This window comes from Gracilinanus agilis, chromosome 2 (assembly GCF_016433145.1).
Source record: "Gracilinanus agilis isolate LMUSP501 chromosome 2, AgileGrace, whole genome shotgun sequence".
Lineage (NCBI taxonomy): Eukaryota > Metazoa > Chordata > Mammalia > Didelphimorphia > Didelphidae > Gracilinanus > Gracilinanus agilis.
In genome coordinates, this window is record NC_058131.1 from 689,852,980 (window position 1) to 689,878,349 (window position 25,370).

A 25,370-nucleotide genomic window follows, 5' to 3' on the forward strand; every position below is an offset into this window, starting at 1 on the left:
TTAAGTGTCCAATGCTGTAGCAAAATGAAAAATGCCAAACATGAGATAATCAAATTGAAACAGGTCTGATTTAGCTACTGTGTGTTCTTAGCCACAGTGGAGAAAGTCATTTCTTGACCTATCTATGAGGCAATGTAGACATGCAGTCAGGTCCAAGTGACTAGAGAATAAATAGAAATAAGACCTATTTGTACAGTGTTAATGCCCTTTCCTAGTGACTCAGGATAGCCAGATTTAGCTGATATCATACAGGTAGGACCAAACATGTTCAAAATGTGTGTGGGGTTTTGTGCTTAGGGTTAAAAAAAAAAAAAAGCCTGACCAATAATGTGCACAGAAGTGAGCAATTTGATGAACTTCTTTGTCTTGTGCACAAATGGGAGTTTCACCTTCAAACTGAATCAAGGCTTCTGCTCCCCTCCTCTTTCCATTTTATATTGTTCTAACAAGAATGATTAGTACGTAGCACTGTTAGTTCTATCACAATTTAATTTATTTTTCTACATTCTGTTGATTGACTAGATTGTCTAGAGGGGGCCATAAGGGGGGAGGGGTACTTTAAATAATTTTTTCACCTGTATTTTCAAGCCATTCTGAAAATAAAATTGAGCTGGTATTAGAAAGATAAATGACTTTTATTCCTTTTGAAAGCATGGATATTCCAAGTTGGGAACCTCATTACCAGTTTCAAAGCTTGAGACTTTGCCCGCCCACTGAATAGACCCCATGGAATCATTGCAAAAGATGTTAGAAGTCACCAGACTTGACTACATCATTTTTCCTAACTGGGTAACTGACAAATTGGGAAGAAAAAAAACCAAACCACATATTACTTCAGGTAGTATAGCTATTTCAGACTAATTAAAAACATAAATGCATTATTACTTCAGGTAGTATAGCTATTTCAGACTAATTAAAAACATAAATGCATTAGACTGCATCTTCTAGGATACTCCCTGCTAAAACTATCATAATCCAGTTCCATGATGACTTACATTTAGGCTATTAGCTGATCTTTAAGAAAATTTGTGTTAACAGAAAACTTAAGCACCCCTTTCAAACCCAATTTATAGATAACAGGATCACATTCATATATTTGGTCCTTGACCATTTACAGTGTTTTCCATACACCTATCTTCTAAGGTTAGGCAGCATGCATAGTATTTATCCTCATTTTATAAAAGAAACTAAGGTTCAGAAAGGCTCCCCAGGTTAAGTCTCATAGCTTGGACTGGAATCCAAGTCTTCTCAATGTCAAGTCATACATCTTTTACTAGACGTGGGAGGAGGGAGGTGTTGGGGATACAGCCTATTGCCAACACTCGAGTTCTTACAAATTCTATGCTAGTAAACAGCGATTCTCTAATTGCTATGGAAAAGGAAAAGAATTAAAATGTGACTTCATCTGAGGATTAAGAAAGCAATCATATCAAAGACCATGTAATAAAAAGGGCAAGGATGTGCAGTCTTTTGCCACTCTTCTGTTCCCTAGGACATACTATCTCTGACTTTCTCTTAATTATCCAAAAGGCAGAGATTTCCTCTGCTTCCTATGGAATGTGATTCCACTAGCAAGTCAGTTTCACTCTATCAGATCTTCTGATATCAAAGCTTTCATTATAGTACTTTAAAATCTACAGAGTGCTTTCCTTACAACAATTCTCTGGAGGTGAGCATTTTATTTTATTTATTCCTATTTTACAATCTGGGAAATTGAGGCTCACAGTTTAAATGACTAAGAAATTATTCGCTTTGAAGTGTCTCCCTTGAGAGCAGTCACTTCTCCAGAACCAATAACACATCATTTGACATTCTTGAAGTGGAAAATTTAACAATCATCCCTTTTGCTTTTGGTCCAGTTTTAGTGCAAAAAAATAACTTCTCCCACAGAACTTAAAACATGCATGATGGGTAGGGAAGTCTGTTCACTAACCAAATCACTCAGAACCAAAGAAACAATTAGATGCTTCTACTTAGGTGGTATGTAAGCCTTGTTTTAAGCACTGAAATAAAAGAGGGAAAAGGTTAAGTAACTAGATAGCAAAACTGATCCCTTCTTGATAGTGTATTCATTTCAAGAGACATTAAAGTGACTCATGGTTATTTCAAGTAAATTTGTTCTGACCCATTTGGGCTGTCAAATTGGAAAAACGAGCTAGGTGAAAAGAGAATTGGAGTTTTAAAAAAAATCATTTCATACTCTATTGAAATATTTGTGCAGAGAATACGGCCTTCTTTATTGAAAGAATGAAAAGTTGTTCTCAGGCAAAGAAAATGACAAGTACATATAAATGGGTGTGCACGTCTCAGGAGGAGTATCCAAAAATATCAAAAAGCTGCACAGTGCACTGTTCCATATTTCCATCTGTTAGCATGTACAAAGGTGGGGAATGGTGTGGTCCATCCCTCTCCGTATTCCTTTTCCCCCCCAGCATTAGCCTACCCGGTTTGGAGTGAGATTAAGGTGGACAGTCATAGATATGAATTTCTTGGTCATCTCCAACGGACACAACTTTGGAGCCATTTCCATTGTATTTCACCCCCCAGACCTGCAAATAAAGTGAAAGGAAGATGGTCACACCCACTGATGCCTTACCCAGATATAGTGACACACACCCACTTCTAAACTTTTCAATACACTGGTCAGGGAAGCCAGCAGAACTGTGAAAATGGAAGAAAATGTTCATTAAGCGACATGGAAAAAAGGATCCTTTCTTCATTTCTCAGAACAGTAATGAGCCAGATAATGGTAGCACGTGGAACATTTCCAGAGTGCTTTACACTTGGCAAATATTCTGTTTTGTTGCTTCCTCACAACAACCCTAGAAGGCAAATACTATTATTAACTCCATTTTACAGATGAGAAACTTAAGACGGTGGTTAATTGACTTGTCCAGCACCACCCAAATGGCAAAGGTCTGCAGGTAGATTTGAACTTGGGTCTTCCTAATTTCAAGTCCAGGCACACAGCCTAATATAATGTTCTTCTTTCCCATATTTATCAGGACTTGAGAACACATCTCTGCTTTAATCCCTCTCTGGTCCCTCTGTACAGAATGGACTTCAAAGTCCTGAGGGCAGGCTTGTTGAGGCTCACAGTATAAGGTTCTACCAGGATAAAATGAGCTTAATAAGGAGAACACAGGACTGGAATGTAGTGGAGTAGCCTTGGATTTGAGGTCAGGGAACCTTGGAGTGGATCCTGGTTCTGATTCTTACTGCTTGTGTGATCTTGGACAAGTTGCTTCCCCCTCAGTCTCTTTGAGAGTGATGATGGCCTCCAAGGTCCCTTCCATCTCTAAATTGCTAAAGAGTGAAGATTCACAAAGCCCCAGAGTGGCTGGTATGGGGTGGGGGTGGAGGGAGGACTGCCCACACCAAGTCTGGGAATACTGAAAAAGTCTGGATTTGGAGTCAAAGAAATTGGGTCCAAATCCCAGCTCAGTCCCTTTTATTTTTTATTTTTATTTTTTTAAGCCCTTACCTTCTATATTAATCAATACTATTTATTGGTTCCAAGGCAGAAGAGCGGTAAGGACTAGGCAATGGGGGTCAAGTGACTTGCCCAGGATCACACAGCTAGGAAGTATCTGAGGTCAAATTTGAACCTAGGACTTTCTGTCTCTAGGCCTGGCTCTCAATCCACTGAGCCACCAAGCTGTCCACTCATTCCCCTTTACTACTAGGATAACCTCAAACAAGTTCCCTCCCCTTTGAAGCTATAAAATGAGGGAACTGGATGGCATTATCTCCAATGTCCAACTCAAATCCCTCCTCTGGTGAATGCAAAATTCAGCAATGGCTCTTGGGAGATCTATACAACTCTCAAACACATCCCAAGTTTATTTCTAGGAGAAAAATGGAGTCTACAAGTGACTTTGGGGTCATTTCTCATTTGGTAATTTTAAAACTTACACAAATTTCTTAGTTATATCTCCCTCTGCTGGTAGTAATTTGAACGCAGGACCAAAAATGCTAAAGATCCCCAGCTGTTCAGCCAAACCACTGTTTGGTTACTGTGGTCCATTCAGAGGAAAGGCCAAATTCTTTTTTTAAGTGAAATTTCTCACATAGTGTTAACAGCTACTAGACCTCTTCCCAGACAAAAATGAGGAATTTGTAGGCTTCCCTGGGAATCATTTTCGACATCTGAATGGTAGAGAGTCAATCTCGTCAGGGAACAGAACTCTTTAACAATAGGGAGAATTTAGCCCAAGGTGAAACAATCACCAAGGAATAAAGAGCAAAAGTAACTTTACAGGCTCTAAATTTGGCGTTAATACTTTGTGAATGAGTTTAAGTATGTTGGATTATGGTCTCCATGATGTGACTTGGCATCTTCAAACAGCAAGCCCACATGGAAGGGCCTTCTCTAAGCCACGCTGTTTGGACTGAAACACAACACAGTACTGACTGGTGACCTCTGACAGGTAATACGATAGGAGCAGCCACCTACATGATTTATGGCTTTCAAATAAAATATGCATGTCCAGGAGCTTTCATACTTTTGTCAAAACTAAGCACTGGGCCACATTGCTAGGAACAATTTATTTGAAGATTAAAATTTAAACCAAAAGACATTTAATTACAGTTGTCATTAAAGGGAGAAAGGAAAATATTTCTTTTCAACCCCTACAAAAATGAGAAAAATCTCCCAAATCATTTCTGTGTGAAGACATGCTTTTTTATTAAGAATAAACTTCTATCCTCAAAAGTCATCTTTTATATACTTAACATTTAGCAAGAATCCTTGACATTTCATATTTATCTAGTACTTAAAATTGAAAGCACTTTAACAAGGCAATCAATGAATGGATCCATAAGGGTGTCTCTCCTCCACCATTTTAAAGAAGCAAGCAGAGAGACCATTAGTGTTCCCTGTTTTAACTGGGTCAGATGAACAAAAACTGGGACCCACTAAACAAAATTACATCACTTCATGTCCAAACCATGGCAAATGATGACTTGAACCAGATGGTTCAAAAACTCCTGGGCTATTTGACCACTGAATATGCCTTCAGGACTGTAGAAATCATAAACAGGCACCATAAGGGTTGCAGTTTTTCTTGCCTATATCTGACTGGGAAGCTAAGCCTCTGACATCCCTCTGAATTTCTAAAGCACCATTTCCTGCTTTAAAAGATATTCAAGGCTTCCTTATTACCTACTAAGGTAAATCACTGACTTTTTTGCTTGGCATTGAAGGCCTCTGATGCTCTGCCTATTGTCTAGCATTTCCTACTACTCTCACAAAAGTACTGACACACCCTTCCGATGAACTACACTCTTTCCACCATTTCCTGCCTTTCCACCTCTGCTCTTACTGTTTGTTAAGTTTGGGAAGCCATTTCGGTTCTACCTCTGCTGTTTGATGACATTTGTCGGGACCCTTCTCTCTCCTCATTTTTTCTCGTAGGCCTTACCCTAATTTCTCTGAATCCTCTCTCTCTGACATAGTTACATATATTTCATCCATTATTTCATTAGTACCTCACAACAACCCTGGGAAGCTGACACCCTGAGAAAAGAGGAAGTGGAGGCCCTAAGGAGTTATGTGATTTGCCGACAGCCTGAGAGCTGGTGAGCAGAAGGACTTCCCCCTCCCACTCTAGATACTCAGGCCCATTAATCATCTCAGGAATTTCCTTATCTTTCCCCTTCCACCACAAGTCTGATGAGGATAGGAACCATGTCTTTTATTTCTGTATCTATTCCCTACAGAGAGATACATTCTGAACTTAATGAATGCTCATTAAGTATTTATGGACTCAATAGCTGATGGAGTCTCCACTTCAGGTATAGAATTTTCATGGGATGCTCTACCTGAACAGGGCCCAAGGTTGGTAGAATGGCCTCCAAAACTCACCTTACAGCTTACAGCCCAATTCCATGCAATAAATACTTATTAAAGCCAATGCTCACTGTGCAAGGTGAAATGAGCCTAAAAGAAAACCAAAGTCCAGCAACAAGAGCAGGGCCACCTCACAGTACCGGAGGTTTGGGGATAAGAAAGACAGAAATAGAGGTTTCATGGAAGAGGGGAGCATGTCCACTGTGGCTCAAAAGAGAAGTTGAATGTCACTGGACAGGGGCTCCAGAGAGAGGGAGGGAAAGCACCACAAAGGTATCAAGGTATTAAACACAAAGGGCTTGTTCTGAGAAACATGGAGTATTCCAGTGTGATGAGTGATGTACATGAAGTAGTGAGCTATAAGGCTACAAGTGCCAGAGTGTGGCCCTCCTTGAGTGCTAGGCTGACCGGGAACTTTATTTAAGCTGGTGCCATCTATGAAGGATTGGTGGGAAGAAGATTTTGTGAGATGTGGAATACCGCTGGGGTATGGTTTAGAGAGGAGACAGGCAAGAAGAGCTGAATTGGTCTGGGATGGTCATTAGGGATGAAAGCCCAGGGTGGCAGTAGTAGAAATGAAGAAAAGGGGAGAGATGAAAGACATATATGTAAGGGTTATAGAGAAGAAGTGGCTGCTTTATCTGCCCTAGTTCCAAAGAGAACAGACGAGTCTCAGTCAGGTCAATTCAAATGGCCAGCTGGTAAGCCCAAGGTACTCTGGGGCCCTTATAGCTCTAAAGGCTCATAGGCACAGGAAACCTCAAGAGCCAAGCGTATGTACAATACCTGGTCCTGATGGTCAAAAAACGTGTGGACACAAGTTCTTGTTCCGGCATCCCAAACTTTGACACTTTTGTCTGATGAGCTAGAAAATACGAAGGGGGATCTAGTAAGTTACATTTCCATATCAATAAGAAAGCATGATTGAAAATGCTAGGCCAAAAGGGCCAACATTTGGCAACAAAGTCATTTAATTCTGAAACTAAGATGTCCCAGGAGGGGTACAAGTTGCTTTAGGATAAATATAGGAAGTAAAGATTTTGATTTACATTAAACATAAATTAGGGGGGCAGCTGGGTAGCTCAGTGGATTGAGAGTCAGGCCTAGAGACGGGAGGTCCTAGGTTCAAATCTGGCCTCAGACACTTCCCAGCTGTGTGGCCCTGGGCAAGTCACTTGACCCCCATTGCCCACCCTTACCACTCTTCCACCTAGGAGCCAATACACAGAAGTTAAGGGTTTAAAAAAAAAAAAAAGATAAATTAAGGGGCAATAACCCCATGTATAAAAGATAATCTGTTTAAGCATCATTAGAAATGTGTTTAAGTCACAAATATTTACAAGAATATAAACACAACATTCTATAATAAGATGCACTATGTAATGAGTAAGAAGAATTGTAATTATTATTAACTGAAATATGAGATGTTCAATCATTTTAAGGAAGAATTAAGAATTCTGAGTACCTGGATACAAAGTGAATATCATCTGGACAAAATGCAACATTTAACACCCAGGACGCATGGCCACTCAGCGTGCCTGCCAAATTTGCATGCTGTCTGTTAGAAGAAAAACAGATTTAAAGAGAATGGAAATACATTTCAAATAAAGACAGAAACTACAACAATTCCAAATGATCAGCCTGCAGCCTTAAAATCACTTTGGAAACTACCCAGATTGAGCTTCTACATAAAAATGTGATACTATAACAGAAAAATTAAGTGAAATTCTTAAGACCCTACAACACAGAATTTACCACAGTCAGACAGACACCAAGCTCACTGTTGGATCACTGGGGACTCTGCTTTCTTTTTATTAGGAGAGCAAAGTGACCTTTGTCCATCTCCAGTTTTCTGATGCCTCTCATTTTCCTATATTCATTAGAGATCTCTGACAGCAATTTAGGAATTATATCTGCCCCTTTTTGGAAATCAGTTTTCTCATTTATCAAATAATACTAGTTCTTTTACTTCACAGGGCTGTTTTAAGGATCAGATAAAATGATGCAAATGAAGTACACAGCAGAGATCCTACTCTGATGCTTAAGTGTGACAGTAACCATTGGTTCTGGAGGGCTATCTCCCAACATAATGCAGCCGGCTCTAGCAGGGTCTACCAAGTGAAAGGGCTTCAAATACAGTCCTGGTAGCAAACTGTATCTGTTGTCCAAATATCAGCCTAGGTAAGTATGGTGAGACCCCTCACTGGTACGCTGAGGAATATGGAGAATTCTTTGGCCACCACAATCTATGAGGCCTTTGGTCTCTTGCAGGTCCCTTCTGCCTCTTGAAAAACAGTGGCAGCACAGTGGAAAAGAAGCCAAAGCTGGGCATCACCACTTTCTGATCATCTACAAACGTTATACGTTATTCCAATTGGTGGTAATCTCAATGTGAAATCTTTGGGTCTGAAGTGTTTGATATAACACTAGATAAAAGTAACCATATTAATAATGATAGTCTTATGAATAAAGCCAGAAACAATAAGGAAGTTGCTATCCCCACGATCTCCTTGATGAATAATAAAGGTACAGTAAAGTCAATGTCCTATAGGGTTCAGAGACAATAAATACAGTTTATAGGAATACTTGATCATCTTGTCTCACAATGCTCAGAATAAGCAGAACCCAAAATATCACATTAAGAGAAACACTACTTACAGTGTGAACAACTCTTATTGCAGAACAAAAATTCTACACTGAAATTGATATGGTCTTCTAAACCAGGATAACATCTATACTGATTTTGAGTGATTTCAGAAAAAGGGAAGCTACAAAAAATGTTTTGGAAAAGATGGTTCAAGGTTAAGATTAAGAAATTAGGGAAAATGAGCATTTATAGACTATTCAGAAGTCTCAAGAGTACAAAACTAAATTTTCTCCAAGGAGAGTCAGAAGGCACTAGATATGATGAACAATGAACACATACATCCACCAAAAGAGAAAAGAAAAAACAAGTTATGTACCACATCTTAACCAAGCATGACTCCACTGAGGTGAGAGTAATTTCAAGATCAGTTTGTGCATAATCACACCATTATTAACTCAAGAGCAAAGGTCAAAATGACCACCTAATGAGAAGAAAAAATATAGCTGGAAAGATGACTCTGCAATTTACAACAGCTCTAATCTTAACTATTAAAACAAAATGGAAAATGGATGAGAGCTATTGATAAGGACTATCACCATTTTCTATAGACATTTAACTTATATAAAAGCAATTCTCACAAGGAAGAAGCCAAGACTCTAGAAACCTTGATTTCCTTGCTAAGTGGAGAGGTGGTCACTAGCTTAGACTCTAACTCATTCACAGTACATGACAGAGGATAATGATGTGGGAAGATTACAAATAGTAACTGCCCTCAAACAGCAAAGGGTAGTGAAGAGAGAAGGCCCAAACAAAGCCAGATCACCAAAAGGCCATTTATAGATAAAACTGGAAGGACAAAAAACAGAAATGAAAAATGGCACAGGAGATCTTCTGCCATTGTTATAACAAACCTTTTGTCACTGATGATACTAGAACCTCCACACTGAGCCTCAAAATCTCACTTCCTAGAGAATGACAATGATGAGACATCCTACCAAACTCTGTGGGATGCAGCTAAGGCAGTACTCAGGGGGAAATTTATGTCCTTGAGTGCATGTATTAACAAATTAGAGAGGGCAAAGATCAATAAACAGGGCACACAAATCAAAATCTTACTTCCTAATATACTCGAGAAGAGGAAGAAGAATCACACTGAAGGAGATGAAGATAGGAAAAAGTGCCAGACCAGACTGAATATACCCAGGAAAAAACCATCAGAGGAAACAAAATTATAAGAACACCAAAGGACTGATTTTCAACATAGGCAAATAGAAAAGATACCTAAGAAGTAGGGGGAAATCCCACAAATAGCGTTATTATTTTGTGTTCACTATTCTATTAATTTTTTGGTTGATTCTCCAAGATTCTCTAGGTACACCATCATATATGTAATAAGAGCTAACTGTTTCATTACCTATTCTAATTTCTTTTTCTGCTTTTACTGCTAGAGGTAGCACTTCTAGTACAATATTAAATAGTAGTGATGATAATGGGCATCCTTGCTTCACCTGATCTTAGTGGGAAAAGTTTTAGTTTATCCCCATTACAGATAAGGTATGATGATGGTTTTAGATAGATGAAATGACATTATTATTCTAAAACATGTACCTATAACAACATGATTTACTACCAACCCATGTTTATTTTCACTTATAAAACTTTTGCAGATATAAGCAATATATGTATACATATGTATCAACATATATTATAGTATAGATATATATAGCCTACATAGGTATCGAAGGTAAAGGATAAAAATGAGGAGTAGTCTTTCACAAATGATTTTTCATAGCAGACATCTTCACAGTCAAACAAATGACTAAAAGGTGTAGAGAATACTGTGTTTATAGATGATAGAAAGCATTTGATTTGGCAGAACAAAAAATATGCCTGCAAACTTCTCCATCAAAAAGATATCTCCCATGAATGAATTCATTAAAATCTCAAGAGACTTCTGGGTAGAAAGCACCAAAAAGATAATTCTATTCAATGATCTTGATGACAAATCTCAAGTGAGGGATCTCTATTTGAGTCACTGCTGGATATTCTTCACTGTCATGGAGGATGTGAAAGAAGGATTTCCAGAGATCTGGAGTGCTTAATCTCAGTGCTATAAGAGATTCAGGAGTGTTAAGAGAACTTAGAAGGAAAAAAAAACAATTATATCTTTATTTTCATTAACCCCTAACTGAAATTTAACCTTTTTAAATTATTTTTTCAATTACAAATTCTTAAAAGTTATTCTGAGCAGGCTTTACCAGCCTGCCAAGGGAGTCTGTGGCAAATGAGAGGTGAAGAACCTCTCTCCAGGGTGAGAATCGCCCTCTTCTTCTATTTGTATGTAACATTGTGCCCTAGAATATTACAGCACGTCCTCAGGGAAATCCAGTGAGATTCAAAGACAAGACTAATAATAATCTACACATGAGAAACGAAATGGATGCAAAATGTCTATTGTCTAGACCTGGAGGTAGAATTAGAAAATAACCCAACAGTGCAGACACTGAGCAGAGGTACATCTGAATAAGAGAGCTATGCAAGTTGTGAGCAATTACTAAATTACAAACCATGTTAGTGATTATAGCAGATTCTTGGCATAAAGAACTACCTTTTAGAAAGTGAGAGTAGGTACCTTTTTCATCTTGGAGAGAATTCCTAACCAAATAAGGAGGAGATCATAAAAGACTAAAACAGAATTAGAAATGGGAAAATATTTGCATCAAATAGCAACATTAAGCCTAATATCCAAAATATACAAAGAATTAACAAAAAAATAAAATGGAGGCATTTCCCAAGTGGTCAAACTTTTCCTAAAAGTTTTTCAAATTAATAAATGCTTACATGAACACTGATTCCAAAAGTCATTTTATATTTAAGCAAAATCTAAATTAAAATAATGCTGAGGTTTCAGCTTGCTCCATGCAAATTGGAAGATGAAAGATGGAAACTGTGCTAGAGGGACCATTGAAAGCTAGGCACACTGATAGACAGATGAGCTGTGAAACGGTGCAACATGAATGAAGGTAAAATGGGCAAAGACAAAGCCCAACAGACAAGGAGAAATAGGAGGAGAGAAAGAGCTCCCTTCAGCCAGAGCAGAAAGGGCAGGGGGCACTAGGACAAGTACTATACATAGGCTGGGTCTAAAGTAGGTGAAGCTGGGGCCTCAAGCTTAGCACACTCACAGATGACCAAACAGAGAACCAAAGAAGTTTACTCAGCCAGAGCTCCTCTGCCTCCCTTGCCATGGAGATGCACCAGTGTCAGGGAGGAGTTCTGATTCCTTGTGTAGTAGCTTTGACAGAAGAAGTTGCCTGACAGGGACTTGGTAAATAGCTGGCTGAGGAAGAAAGATTCCATGGCACAAAATATGAGAAAAGGAAACATGACTCTGAAACATCCAGTCTTGGTTTCTAGAAAGATGGTGGACCCTCCAAGAGAAATAGAGGAGTTTTGGGATCAGGGAGAGAAGGACAAGTTCAGTGTTAGACTTCTTGCCTTCAAGATGCCAGCTGAATTACTATGAAAGATAAGAAGCCCACAGGATTTAGAGCTGCAAGAGTTCTGGGAGATCATTTATTCCAACCTTCTCATTGTGCAGCAAGAGGCAGTGCAGAAAGAATGCAGGGCTGAGATCAGGGAGATGTGAGTTTTAGTCCCAGCTCCTAGGCAAATCACATGTCTTTCTCTGACTGCCAAATAAAAAGATCCATGTCCAGATCTCTCTGAAGTCCTTTCTAGCATTCCACTCCATGATGTCATGATAAACTCAACTTAATTTCTTGCGAGCCACAAACTGTCTAGAATGTCTGTGAGGGGCTAGTCAAGGAGAGTTCTATGCAGGGTCAGAGGGGACTACACAACCTCTAGGGTCCCTTCTCAGGCTGGGATCCTCAGATGCTTTCAGAATGTGATAAAACAAATACTTACCAAGACAAAATTCCTCAACTCTTTAGGCCCATGTTGGTGAACCTATGGCACATGTGCAGAGGGGGCACTCAGAGCCTTCTCTGTGGGCACACACCATAACCCAAGCACAGAGTTTGCCAGAATTCTTTACTAGAAAGCCAGAGGGAAGCAGAATGGGCTATTCCCTCCCCTTCTGCTCAAGCGCCTAAGACATTTCTCATATCACCTACCCCTCTAATAGATTCACCACCACTGCTCTAGGCCATTCCTCCAAGGAGGAGAAAAAGGTAGTTTCTGGAAATGGCTCTGAGATAAGAGGATCAAATGATTCTACTATCTCTGTTACTTCTGAGTTAGGGATTCTTTGAGTCAAGAGTTTCTCATTCTGACCCTATATTCTTTTCATTTCTAAGTCTAATTAAGCTTGCCATCACCAACATGACAATCATAGAATCCACTGTCTAATATCAACAAAGAAGAAAAATAAAATGATAATAAATATGAAGACTTATGAAAATAAATCCATTTGAAGGCATATAAATGGCACAATAGGTAATGCACTGGACCTAGAGTGAAGAAGACCTGGGTTCAAATCCAGCCATAAACACCTACCAGCTGTGCAACCCTATGTAAGTTACTTACTGTCTGCCTCAGTTTCCTTATCTGTAAAATGGGGATAATAGCACCCATCTCCTAGGGTGGTTGTGAGGATAAAATGAGATAACATCTGTAAAGAGCCCTGTAAATTCGAGCCATTATTAGTATTGTCTCATAAACTTCAGGAATGCAGTATAGAATGAATGTGAGAAGGAATCAAGGAGACAAGATGATTTAAAAAGAATTAAGTGAAAATGATGAGCTAGTCATACAGTGAAAGTGAGAGAAAACTGAAGCATGCAATAGCAACTCTACAATGCTGAGAAAGAAAAGCTGACTCAGTCAACTGGCTGGACAACCTATCTGAAAGTACCAAAGGACTCGGTGGGTTGTGAACTCTTTTATCAGATGGGAATCCAAATCAATGAGATTACAGATCCACATGGATATTTAAGTAATAAGAAGGAGAATAATGCTAATTCTTAATTAACCCTGCTGACATTCCTAACCCCAAAGCTTGGGGGCACAGAAAGTAAGGGTTGAGAAGATGGCATCTGTAGGGTTAAGAATTGAGAGGTTCCTCCTGTTCAGACAATGCTCAATATTGCACCAGCTCATTCCAACACTCCAGAGTGCTCACCCCACAGAACTGATACAATCTAAACCCTTGCTGACTGACCCAGGCATTGCATGTGTTCACCATAATGCTTTCATTTGAAATGGCAACTTACACATCATAAATCTTAATGTAGCCATCATCTGAAGCCGTGACAAGTAGCTGAGAATCTGGGGAGAAGGTCAAAGAGCGGATGGGCATTGCATGGCCTGAAATTTAGAATAGATACTATTAATCTGGGGGGGAAAATTTCACTAATATAGGCTTTGCTTCTTGAGAGGGTCTTCTCAGTTGCTCTCTGGCCAGGGAAGCCCCACTGGGATTTATTCCTGGGAGACCTGGGTCTCCCTCCAGGCCTCCAAAGTCTATGGGATACACGGAGCTCTGGGTTTAAAATCCCTTCTCATCCCAACTTGTTCTGCCTCAATAGTTCTCTCTCCTATTTGAGCACCACCATGTTTTAGCCAAGACACTCGGGGATCAAACATGTCATTCCATTGGGCTTCATCTTGCTATCACTGAAATCATTATCTCCTAGGTTTCCAAATATAAAACTTGTTTACCATCCAATGATATTGTTATCTAAAGTGATGACTGGATCATCTGACACAACATGGCTATGTAAATGTGCAAAGACACATACCTTCGAGCGTATGGAGAAGTTTTCCAGAAGCAATATCAAAAATATTAATGATTCCATCTATGGCTCCACTGGCCAGATATTTCCCATCAGGACTCTGCAAGAGTAGGAACAGCTGACATTAAAGAGAATCTTGTATGGAAACAGGGCACTACATAGACACAGACACATAAAACTTCATTTGCATATCTGTGAAATGGTCTTTTACTAAATTTAAAACAAAAAGATATGAACACTCTATAACTACAATTGGTCAATAAGCAATTCTCAAATATCTTTAAAAATAAAATGGCAAAGTAGCAGTGAGGGAAGGGGAAAGCAGAGACAAAAATATAGGAGCAGAAAGTAAGACAAAACTGAGGTAAGGGGAGGAAAGAGGAAGGGGAGAAATCCAAAAGCAGCAGCACTTGATCAGCACTATCTAGTCTGGGGAGGGAGGAGGGAGAAAGCTTTGAATGGCTCCAGTGCCCAGGAGGGATGCCCACTCTACTTCTCCCCCAGGACAAAAAGGGAAGGAAGAGTGGAAACTGCTGCTATTATCCCAGTGCTGGAAGGGAGAACAAGGAGGGAGAGTTGGTTGGAGGATATTGGGGAGGGAAGCAATCTGTAGATACTCAAATAAAAGTTCCGAAAGGCAACAAACAATCAGCAAGAAACAACCACTAAAGCTTTATTCCTACCTCCTCCCCCATTAGCCAATAGGCCCAGGAGCATCTAAGAACAACCACTACAATTCATCCCCCAACATGGAAGCTAGAAAAATACAAATTGGGAGTGGGGGGTGGGATGGGGATATAATTGAGGGGGCCCATTTTAAATCTACAGCCACCTGCCTCTATATTAAAGGGAAAAAACCCCATAAAACAGTAAATGGTAAGAACTTATCTAACATAAATAAATCAAATAAATACTTCAATTTTTTAAAAATCTAAAATAAGAAAGAACCAAGATAAATACCAATACAGGAATGCAAGGTGAATCAGCATTAATAATGACAGACCATCAAAAGATCAACAAATTAGCAAATAAATACATTAGTGGAATTAAGGGAAGGTTCCAATTCTGCTCAGAAAAGTAAGGGAAGAAAGAAAACAAGTTACAAATATGTAAAGCAATCCACAAGAATGAAAAACGTCAGTCGAAGTAGTGAAAATACAGGATGAATGTGGGATATGCACAGGGTACCAGAGAACGTAGTAATCCAGTGCCTGAGTATCAAACTGAAGAGTCTGGACTTAGAGGCTCTTCTATGCTCTCTCCACCAGGCCACCCCACAAAACTGCTAAAAGTTTCCTTTAAAATCTCTTGCTGACTATCTGCTTAGGCCTAGAGTGGTTGATGCTGAATCTAAATAAGGCCAGGGAACAAATCCTGCCCATTGTACTTATATAGAAAAAGGGAGATTAGTAATCTGGAGTGAAAACAATGAAGAGGTGAGAGACCAGGACTGAAAGGATCACTTACATAGGCAATGCTGAGGATGAATTTCCCTCTTGTATCCAAAGAGTACTCCTTTTTCCCAGTCTCAACACCAAAAATGTTTACTTTTCCTACATGGCTTCCTGTAGCCAAAAACTGGGAATCGGGTGAAAAAGCCAAGGACCAAGCATCCACTATAAAGAGAAGAGAAAACATTTCTTGGAATCTATTCAAGATCTTCCATCCTGCTGTTACTTTGGTATTTCATTTTTTTAAATTAAATTATACATTTTTGCATTACAAAATTTAACCAACTATCCACCAATGATCTAAGAATCGGTGGCATTTGGGGTCCTGGTTTACAAATCTTTGCTATTGCATGCATTTTATAAATTACATAGTTCAGCTTTTTAATTCCCATGTTTTCATTAGTCCATAAAAAAGTTACACATTTACTTGTAGGTATAATTCAACACTCTAAACCTAAAAGCAGTTTTCTGACTTTGAGCTTGAAACCTGGAAAGTAGTAATTGCTGTGGGTTTACAGCAAATACTTAAGCGTCATACCATTATTCCACAGAGAATCTATGAACCAGGAGATAAGCCTGTCTGTAGCTCCTAATTTACTGTATGTCTACCTGATGCTAGACCCTGTGCTGGGCCTTGAAAGATACCAAGATAACTACAACGAAATCTTTGCCTTCAAGAAGCTGAATAACTAGGATACCTCAAGTATTTCTTGGAAAAGACAATGATGCAGTAACAGCCCTAGGGCAGCTGTGTCCCAAGATGCCAACGAATTTCTTTCATGATAAAAAGCACTCAATAGTTCATCTGTATGTTTCCCAGCAGTAATGCCATCTGTACTAGGTAAAATGAATCCACTTGCTTCGTAACGATAACTGAGAGGTAATTAAGTAGCAATGAAATTCCACACTACTTCCTCACAATCGAAGGAAGGCTTGCACTGTCCACTCCCCAGGGCAGTGGTAGGAACAGAGCTCCGTAGACTTCCAAAGAGCCTACATGACTCAATGAAGAGCCTACTATGTGCATTCAAGGCCCTGAAGCAGCATTGGTGCTCTTTGTGTAATATGCTGATGGCAGCAGACTCCCCAAACCCCAACGTGGAAACTCAGTGATCCAAGTTAAGTCTGAGTATGGCTAAGAATCCTGATGCAGATGAAGATGGGAGATTAGGCCATGCCATCAGACTAAGCACAAAATGAAATACTTTGGTGTTGGGAAAGTGCATTTTCTGATCAGTCATGAATTATACGAAATAACTTATACTAAAGGAAATACTGCAGAGTTAAAATTGCACAAAACATTTGCCAGACAAGGCCACAGATCTGCCCTAGCAGAGTTGCTATGAAACTTTGTCTGAAAGCAAATAACTGGGCAACAGTCTTGCTCTGCCTTGTGCAAAACAGAAAAAGAAGATCCTTCTTACCAGGGCCAGCATCAATAGCCTTCATCTGTTTGCCATTTTCTAAATCCCACAGACGAATGTGAGCATCAAGGGAACTGGACGCTGCGATGGTCCCTGTATGGCTGATGTCCACAGAAACCACCCCCAACTGGTGGCCCTCCAAACTCCACTGTAACTCAAGTTTATCATTTTTCCTTAAGGGAGAAAAGGGGAAAGCAGAGAAGGTGAAATGGTTATTTATAATTTTTCGTGAGGATCACTGAGTCAGTTGAACACAAACATGCTGGATGCATTTCTTTGATAACTAGTCATTTCTATGAAACAATCCATCCCAGGAAGGGGCTAAGCTGCACAGGCCTGAACATGAAGCTAAGCAAAGAGCCACAATGTCAGCCATCCAAGGACTAGCACTAAGGGATTGCCACATGGATTACCATAATAGAAGACAACAACCACAAAAGTACCAATGGACACTTCCAGAAGGTATTCTGAATTACAAGATGCAATGATTATGTGTAAGAGCTTTACATGCCTCATATTGTATGGTTATCGAAACTGAGGTTTGCCAAGACCAAGTTGTACTGTTCATGGTCCCGAAGATGATCAGTGACAGAGCTCCCTAGGCACTTTCTTTTCAAATACTGCAGCCATGTGTCCATTTGGAGTCAGAATTTAGTTAAAAAACAAAATAAAACCCAAAACTAATAGCACTTTTAGTATAAATAGCAGCTTTTAAAGGAAAGTTACTTAACAAAGCCATTTCAGAACAGTCAGTATACACTTAATAACACATCAACAAAGACAAAGAACCAAACAAAATGGGAATTTACTTGGAAATTTCATGGAGGCTAAACCTGATGACCTCTGAGATCCCTTCCCAACTGGAATTCTGTACCATGCCTACTTACTTACTAAAGGTTTAATACTTTCTCTGTTTAATAGTTTTTAAAGTGCTTATCTCTAAGGCTAATTAATTTTGTGAATAAACCTGATTAACATCAGTAGCCTTGACAATTAATGAAATTAATACTAAAATCTTTCCTGTGATTTAGCATTTCTCAAACTTGAAAATTCAAAATTGGCACACAAAAGAAATTTTAAGATCTGTCTAGACATAATTTTCATATGTCCAAAGCCTATTCATTCAGCACATGGCAGAAGGGAAGGGAGGAAATTAAGAAAGGAAGAAGAGAGGGAGGAAGGGGGAAAGAGTGAAAGAAGGAATTCTTTCATAAATGTTTCACTGATGCATATCTTTGTGTCAGTGCTACCTTTCGATGGCCATCTCCTCCCTTCTAGCAAGAGAGTACTGTCAAGCCAAATTATCACAGTGGCCATGTCTGACAATGTGTGCTCTAGTTTGCACCTATGGTCCATATGGTATAGTGAAAAGGGCATATGCTCCTGAATCAAATAACCTGGGTTCAAATCCTGCTTCTAACATATATACCACCTTAAGCCTCAGTTAAGTTATTTAAAAAATAAGGAGGGGGCAGCTGGGTGGCTCAGTGAATTGAGCGCCAAACCTAGAGATGGGAGGTCCTAGGTTCAAATCTGACCTCAGACACTTCTAGCTGTGTGACCCTGGGCAAGTCACTTAACCCCCATTGCCTAGTCCTTACCATTTTTCTGCCTTGGAGCCAATACATAATATTGACTCCAAGACGGAAGGTAAGGGCTTAAATAAATAAATAAATAAAAATAAGAGGGCTGCATATATGGCCTCTGAGATCCCTTCTAACTCTAGAGCTATGATAATCTACTGGGGGAGTGGAGAAATGGAGGAAAGAGAGGGAATAAAAATTTCTATAGCTAGCACCTCCTGGGTGCCAGACACTCTGCTAAGCACTTTTCAACTACTATCTCATTTGATCCTCACATTTTATCTTCTTTACTAAAAGCTAGCTAGCATTTATATGGCATTTTTAGATCTGTGTGTAAATTCATTTGATCATCTCTACCCCTTGTTTAAGTTAAGAATCCTCTTCCCTGACAGCTTTGCAAGGTGCTTTCCTCCATTATCCTCTAATTTTTTTTTTTAAACCCTTGTACTTCGGTGTATTGTCTCATAGGTGGAAGAGTGGTAAGGGTGGGCAATGGGGGTCAAGTGACTTGCCCAGGGTCACACAGCTGGGAAGTGGCTGAGGCCGGGTTTGAACCTAGGACCTCCTGTCTCTAGGCCTGACTCTCACTCCACTGAGCTACCCAGCTGCCCCCTATCCTCTAATTTTTAAAAAGAATGTGATCCTTTATATTTAGGTTACATGTATATTCAAAGCTTATCAAGGTAAATGTATAAGATATTAGTATAAACCTCAATTTTGCCAAATTGCTTTTCCAGTTCTTTTTCAACAGTTTATACTACTCTTGAATTGACTGACCACTAGGCTACCAGACTTAACTGCTTCTGGATCTTACTTGACTGATTTTACAAATATTTCCATTTTTTCTTTGAATGTCTAGGATTCTCTAAGTGCTCCACACTCTCACTGGCAAATAAGAGTTAGCATTTTTAGAAATCTTGGATCTTTGCAAAGTGTTTAACAACTATTATCTTATTTTGTCCTGAAAACAACCCTGAGATATAGATGCTATTATTTGACCTATTTTCCTGACAAGGAAAACAGAGGTTAAGTGACCTGCTCAGAGTCCTGCAGCAAGTTTCTGAGACCACATCTGCACTCCACTATTGGTGTTCATCTGCTGTGTCAAAGAAATAATTTTGCTTATGCTTACTTATCCTCTCAATTTTTTTCCTTGTTTTATTGCTACAGCTAGCATTTCTAAAGCTAAATCAAATAGCAAAAGTGACAATAGTCATCAAATCCTTCCTTTCCTCTTCATCTTACTAGAAAGGCTCCCACTTACAAATAATGCTAGGTCTTAGTTTTAAACAGATAAAAGCTACAATAATAAGGAACGGTCCAAGCTCTTTTTATGATTTTTACTGTTTTTAATATAAAATATCTTGCCAAAGGTCTTTTCTTCATCTCTCTGGTAACATTTTATTCAATATTTTTGCATTAATAGGTATTAGATTTAGAGACATTCTAAAATTACCTCTTCCTAATTTGAGCATCAGGCTTGTACTTGTGTCACAGACATTGTATACTTCCACTTTTTTATTTTTTAATCAAAGTAGCTAATGGTTTTTTATATTATTAATCATTTCAGGTAAAAATCTACTCTTAGTTTTTTCAATTTTGTTTCTTTTTTGATTTCTAGAATCTTTTTTATGTTTGTAGTTTTTTTTTTTAATTTGATGATTTTTCTATTTTTTTCTTTAAGTTGTATACTCTCTTTTCCTTTTTGCAATGAAAGTATTTAGAGATTTATATTTTCCCCTAAGGTTTGTTTTGGTTGCATCCCCAAAATATAGTTAGATGTCAGAGAATAGGTGAAAATGTCTTAATGATATGTATATCAAGACTACTAGCACCTCTTCTAACCTTACATATGGGAAGGTGTGAGGTTGGAGGAACATTAGCTGTCTCTCCTTTCCTATAACACTCAGTATTTTCCTTATTTACAACCACTGTTTTTCTTTACAGAAGTTGTAATTGTTTTTTTCCTAAGCAAGATTTGATTAATCTATCCCTTCCTCTATCTCTCCCACCCCTCTCCACACATATACACAGAGAGCAAATTTAAAAAACAAAATAAGAACAAACAAAAAGGCAAAAAAATACCACAAATTCTTCAACACATATTGACATAGTTTGGTAAAAATAAATTCCCACATTAACCATTTCCAAAAATGTCTATTTCTTTTTGTAATTTAAATTCATCATTGTTGGTGTCAAAAGAAAAAGATCCTATAACTTGATGAGAATTCAATTTTTTTTTAAAAGCCAAATGCTCTCAGAAAAATTGACTCACCATCGCCATACTTTGACTAGATCATCCAGGGATCCTGAAACAATCATCTCAGAGTTATCTCTTTGATTTGTCCCCCAGGCAACTGACCAGATGGCATCATCATGAGCTAGGATGGGAAAAATGATTGTTTACCACAAGAAGGATGGGCACTAACTAGGTGATAAAATGTTTCAATCACATGAACTCAAAAAGGAATCTATTAAGGTAGGGAAGGGGTCTATGGGCAGAATGAATATCCACAGCAATGAAATCATAGATCCTTGAGATAATGAGGTACATTTCAATCATGTATTTAATAAATTATACATCAGATTCCATACCACCATTAATGGAGTTTATAGCTATTAACTTTCTATTCAAACAAAAGCAAAAACATTAAAATAGCATTAAACTGGACAACAGAACATGAAAGAAAAAGGATATAGTGGCTGCAAAGTTCCCTAGGAATCATGAAATCCAGTCCAGAGGCATAGAGAAAGTCAGGATGCTTACAGATCCTTGATCTCATCTGTCTAGTGCCATCTTTTTCAGACCAGACCTGTGATTTCATTGTTACCACTGCACCCCTGAACTTTCTCTGCAACTTAAGAGTTGCTGACAGCAGAGATAATCTAAGTAACTTGTTCAGGGTCACAGAGTCAGAATATGACACCAGCAAGATCTGAACTCAGGTCTCCTCAGAAGCCCACTTATTATCCACTACATCATGCTACCTCCAGTTCAATCACATCACTTGGAAAAAGGGTAAACTATTCCAATTTGTGAGATGGAGCATCTTGAGTACTTAGTAGAGGGCTTTTGCTGTCTGGGGCAATGTATTTTTGGTCATCTTCAGAACCACACAAATCTTTGATCTTTGACAAAAGGTAAATAATAGCAGAAGACCTGGGTTCTAGTCTCATCTCTAAGACTAATTTGTTGTGTCACCATGAATAGGCATGTATCCAAAAAGAAATTTACATCTGAAGATGAGCCTCACTAAGTTCAGAGAGGTTCTACATTAGACTGGCTAAAGGATACTGAATTTTCAGTCATAGCAAGTGATCGAATGTGTTACTTAAAAATGGCTTCAGGAAATGTCACTTTACAGAACAAGGAACTTTTAAAGCTGGTGCTTTCTGGTGAGACATGAAAGGCTAGAGGACAGTGTCTTCATACCTTGTTCTTGTTTGAAGAGAATGCTATACTGAAAAAAAAGAAGAGTAATCACATTACACAACCGGTCAGAACTGAAAAACAAACCTTCCTTCTTTATCCACTCCTCACTCCCACAATATTTCCACAGGAATCTTCCCTGACTTCCAGCCTCTAAACTCCATTAACACTATCTTAGACTGTCTTGGGTCATAGGAATAAAAATCTCCAACTCGAAAGGCCCTTAGAGGCTATCTAGCCCAACACCTTCATTTACAGATTAGGTACAATTTTACTTAGGGTAAAAAAGGTGGTGCCAATGGAAGAATTTTTCTTTTGGTGTATTTCTATATGATCTCCTCATTTCATCTGTCTAAAAATCTGTAGCTATACTCAAGACTTTTTTTTTAAACCCTTGCTTTCCTTCTCAGAATGCATACTAAGTCTTACAAAGAATACTAAGTGCCCTCTTAGGAGCTATACTGTGTGTTGGTTCCAGGGCAGAGGAGCAATAAGGGCTAGGCAATGGGGGTTAAGTGACTTGCCCAAGATCACAAAGCTAGGAAGTACCTGGGGCCACATCTGAATCCAGGACTTCTCATTCCCAGGCTTGGCTCTCAAAATATTAAGCCACTGTGTTGCCCCCGTCTTATATTTTAAAAATTATATTTTTATATCACCTTTATGTGGCCTTATAAAAAGTAACACTCGGTGTTGGCAACCCAGCTGCAAGTACCTGATGGGGTTATTTGCATTCTTCCTCACAGCCCATTCCCAAGACTAGAAAGACACTTCCCAAACTCTGTCCAGGCACCACCTCCTTAGGCTTCTTCTGATTCCCTCCTGCTCCCATTCCCAAAATCACAAATACGGTCCCTCCTCAGGTAGAACACCAGCTTCTCAAAGGCAGAGAATGTTTCGTTTGTATCTAGTGACAGCCTGAACCTCACACTCAATTGTGGCTCAATTTCGTCTGTCCCTTACCTGGACGCTCATTTCTTACAGCTGGGATGAATGAACATAGGGCAGATTGTCCTGTGGAAAGAATAGGGTCTTAATCAGGGGCAGCCCTTAGTGGAAGCCTTTTCCCGGGGGCTGAGGATAGGCTGGACGTGGGGTTCGTTTCAGAAATGGCTACACCCGCCCTTTAAAAGGGGAAGAAAGGAGGCAGCGGCCGGAGCAACTTAGGGCTAGAAGGATCCTTAGCTGCTCTGAGTCCGAGGATCCCGAGAGGTGGCCCGACACCCCCTGGCTGTCGCAAAGCAGGAGGAAGAGGCTCCCCCAGACTAAGGAGCTCGAGGAGGGCCCTGTCCCCCACCCGCAACCCCACTCCCGCCCTTCTCTTCTCCAGACCCCGGCTCCCAACGTCTGGAAGCCTCCGGGGAAAGGACGCTGCTCTGGCTCCCACTTCCCCAGCTGCCCTCTCTGTCGCATCCCGAGGTCCCTTCGCCCCTGCCTCACCGGCTCCGGGCTCCGTTGCTCGACCAGGGCCTCCCTTGCCGTCGCCCACCTCTCAACTTCTTCCTTAGCGACAGAGGCGCCGGGTTATGACGCGCGAGCTGAGAGCGGCGGACTGGGATGACATCACGACGCCGCGTGCGCTCCACGCGTCGCTGTGGAGTCCGGACGCCCCCTGCTGTACTCAGGAGGAAAGGAGAGAATGAGGCAGCCGTTAGGCCACGCCCTCCTACGCCATGGCCACGCCTCTTAGATCGCGAGGAGCTGGAGTGCCCCTCCCCTGGAGGGGCTCTGCTCAGAAGAGTCAAAGAAATGAGGGAGCGGCCTTCAGGCCACGCCCCTGTTGCATGATCCCGCCCCACGCCACACCTACTGCTATATGACCCCGCCCTTTTCGGTAGGCTCGGGGAGGAGAAAACGAAAAGGGAGGGAAGATTGGAGAGCCTCTCAGACCACGCCCCTTAACCTTGGTCGCGCCCATTGGCCCCTGACTCTACCCAAATCCTTCAGCTCCCTTTCCCTCTCTCCAGACCTCGGATTCCTTTCTTCAACCCGCGAGGGGAGGGGAGAAAGGGGCGGGGGCCAGTCTAGACCTTCCCCCTCCCCTGCCCCTACCCAAAAAAAGAAAGAAAAGAAAAAGAAAAGGTCAGAACCATAAGTAGAGCCAAGCAAATTAAACCCTCCAGCAGCCTCCTGGGATGATCCAGATGGCATCCACGTCTCCCTGGAGTGGATGACTTCAGCCTTTGGGCTCTGGCTAAAGTATCTCCTGTCGATTTCACCTCGGAGGTATCAGTTTCACCCTTGCAACATCCCTGGGACCTGCCCCTTCTCTGCTATGAAAACGTCTTCATCGCCTCTTCTGGACTGTAGCAATCGCTGCTGCCTCCAGTCTCCCCCTACGCGGGTCTGTGCTCCTCTCCGCCACCAAAGGGATTCTGCCAGAGCACAGGTCTGAGCAGGTCACTCTCCTACTCAGCAAACACTTGGAGTTCCCTGTTTTGCCTCCGGGAGCAAACGCTAAATGCTCTTTGACATTCAAAGCCCTTCATCACCTACCACTGTCTCCCCCTCTCCAATCTTCTTACACCTTTACACTCCAGATACTCAGTGATCCAGTGACATAGGCTTTTTGACCGTTCCTCCAACGAGACGCTCATCTCCGGACTCCAGGCTTTTGCCCTAGTTGCCTCCCACACCTGGAATGCTCTCTCCTTTCCTTTCTGCCTTCTGGTTTCCTTCAAGTCCCAACTAAAACCCCACTTTCTACAGGAAGCCTTTCTCATGGGCAGAGACTGGGAGTTTTTGTGGCCTCGTTTTTCCGTTTTTATTGCTGTATTCACGGAAAGGGAATTCCACACACCCTGGCCTCTACGAACGCATACTCCACCCCACACCAAGTGGTTTTCTTCCTTCCACGGGGAAAAAAGGAATTCAAGATCTAGAGTGAGGGATGGGATAGGGGTGGAGTCAGAGCCTAAGGGGCATGAGTAATAAAAGCCACCTTTATTCTCGTATTTTTTATCTCTGAGCTATCCCAAATGTATTTTATTTGTACGGTGGTTTTCATGCCGCTGTGCAGACAGTTCAGTAACTAGAGTGCTGAGCTTGTAGTCTGGGAGACCCAAAAATCAAATGAGATGATATTATTAAGTGCTTAGCCTAGTGCCTGATACCTAGTAGGTACTGTATAAATGCTAAAAATGTGTTATTAATTATTGTTATTATACTGTTATTTCCTCTCCCATTAAACTGTGAGCTTCTGAGAGCGGACTGACTTTTACCTTTCTATGTATCCTCAACACTTAGCCCATTGCCCCGCACACAGTAGGTACTTAATAAATGCTT

General features: G+C 40.3%; 1 protein-coding gene across 2 annotated transcripts; it reads right to left on the reverse strand.

The window, feature by feature from the left end:
- Positions 1–2,214: 2,214 nt before the first annotated feature.
- On the reverse strand, positions 2,215–23,599 carry WDR61 (WD repeat domain 61). 2 transcript variants are annotated; one of them, XM_044662897.1, is made up of 11 exons: positions 23,526–23,599; positions 23,049–23,099; positions 22,089–22,111; positions 20,931–21,036; positions 17,073–17,245; positions 15,665–15,813; positions 14,204–14,297; positions 13,676–13,769; positions 7,317–7,409; positions 6,638–6,716; positions 2,215–2,549 (listed from the first exon to the last, which is right to left on the reverse strand). In XM_044662897.1, exons 4-11 carry the CDS (start codon positions 20,975–20,977, stop codon positions 2,460–2,462), a joined length of 819 nt encoding a protein of 272 aa, XP_044518832.1. In that variant the 5' UTR covers positions 20,978–21,036; positions 22,089–22,111; positions 23,049–23,099; positions 23,526–23,599; the 3' UTR covers positions 2,215–2,459. The 2 variants fall into 2 exon arrangements, with proteins under 2 accessions (XP_044518832.1, XP_044518831.1); XM_044662896.1 differs by having other exon boundaries at positions 22,089–22,116.
- Positions 23,600–25,370: the final 1,771 nt, after the last annotated feature.

Excerpts from the sequence above, each read along its gene's own strand:
- WDR61 (XM_044662896.1), bottom strand. Across the intron at positions 21,037-22,088 it reads TCTCTTCAAACAAGAACAAG|CTCATGATGATGCCATCTGG; the intron begins GTATGAAGACAC and ends TTCCCATCCTAG. Across the intron at positions 6,717-7,316 it reads GATATTCACTTTGTATCCAG|CTCATCAGACAAAAGTGTCA; the intron begins GTACTCAGAATT and ends CGTATTTTCTAG.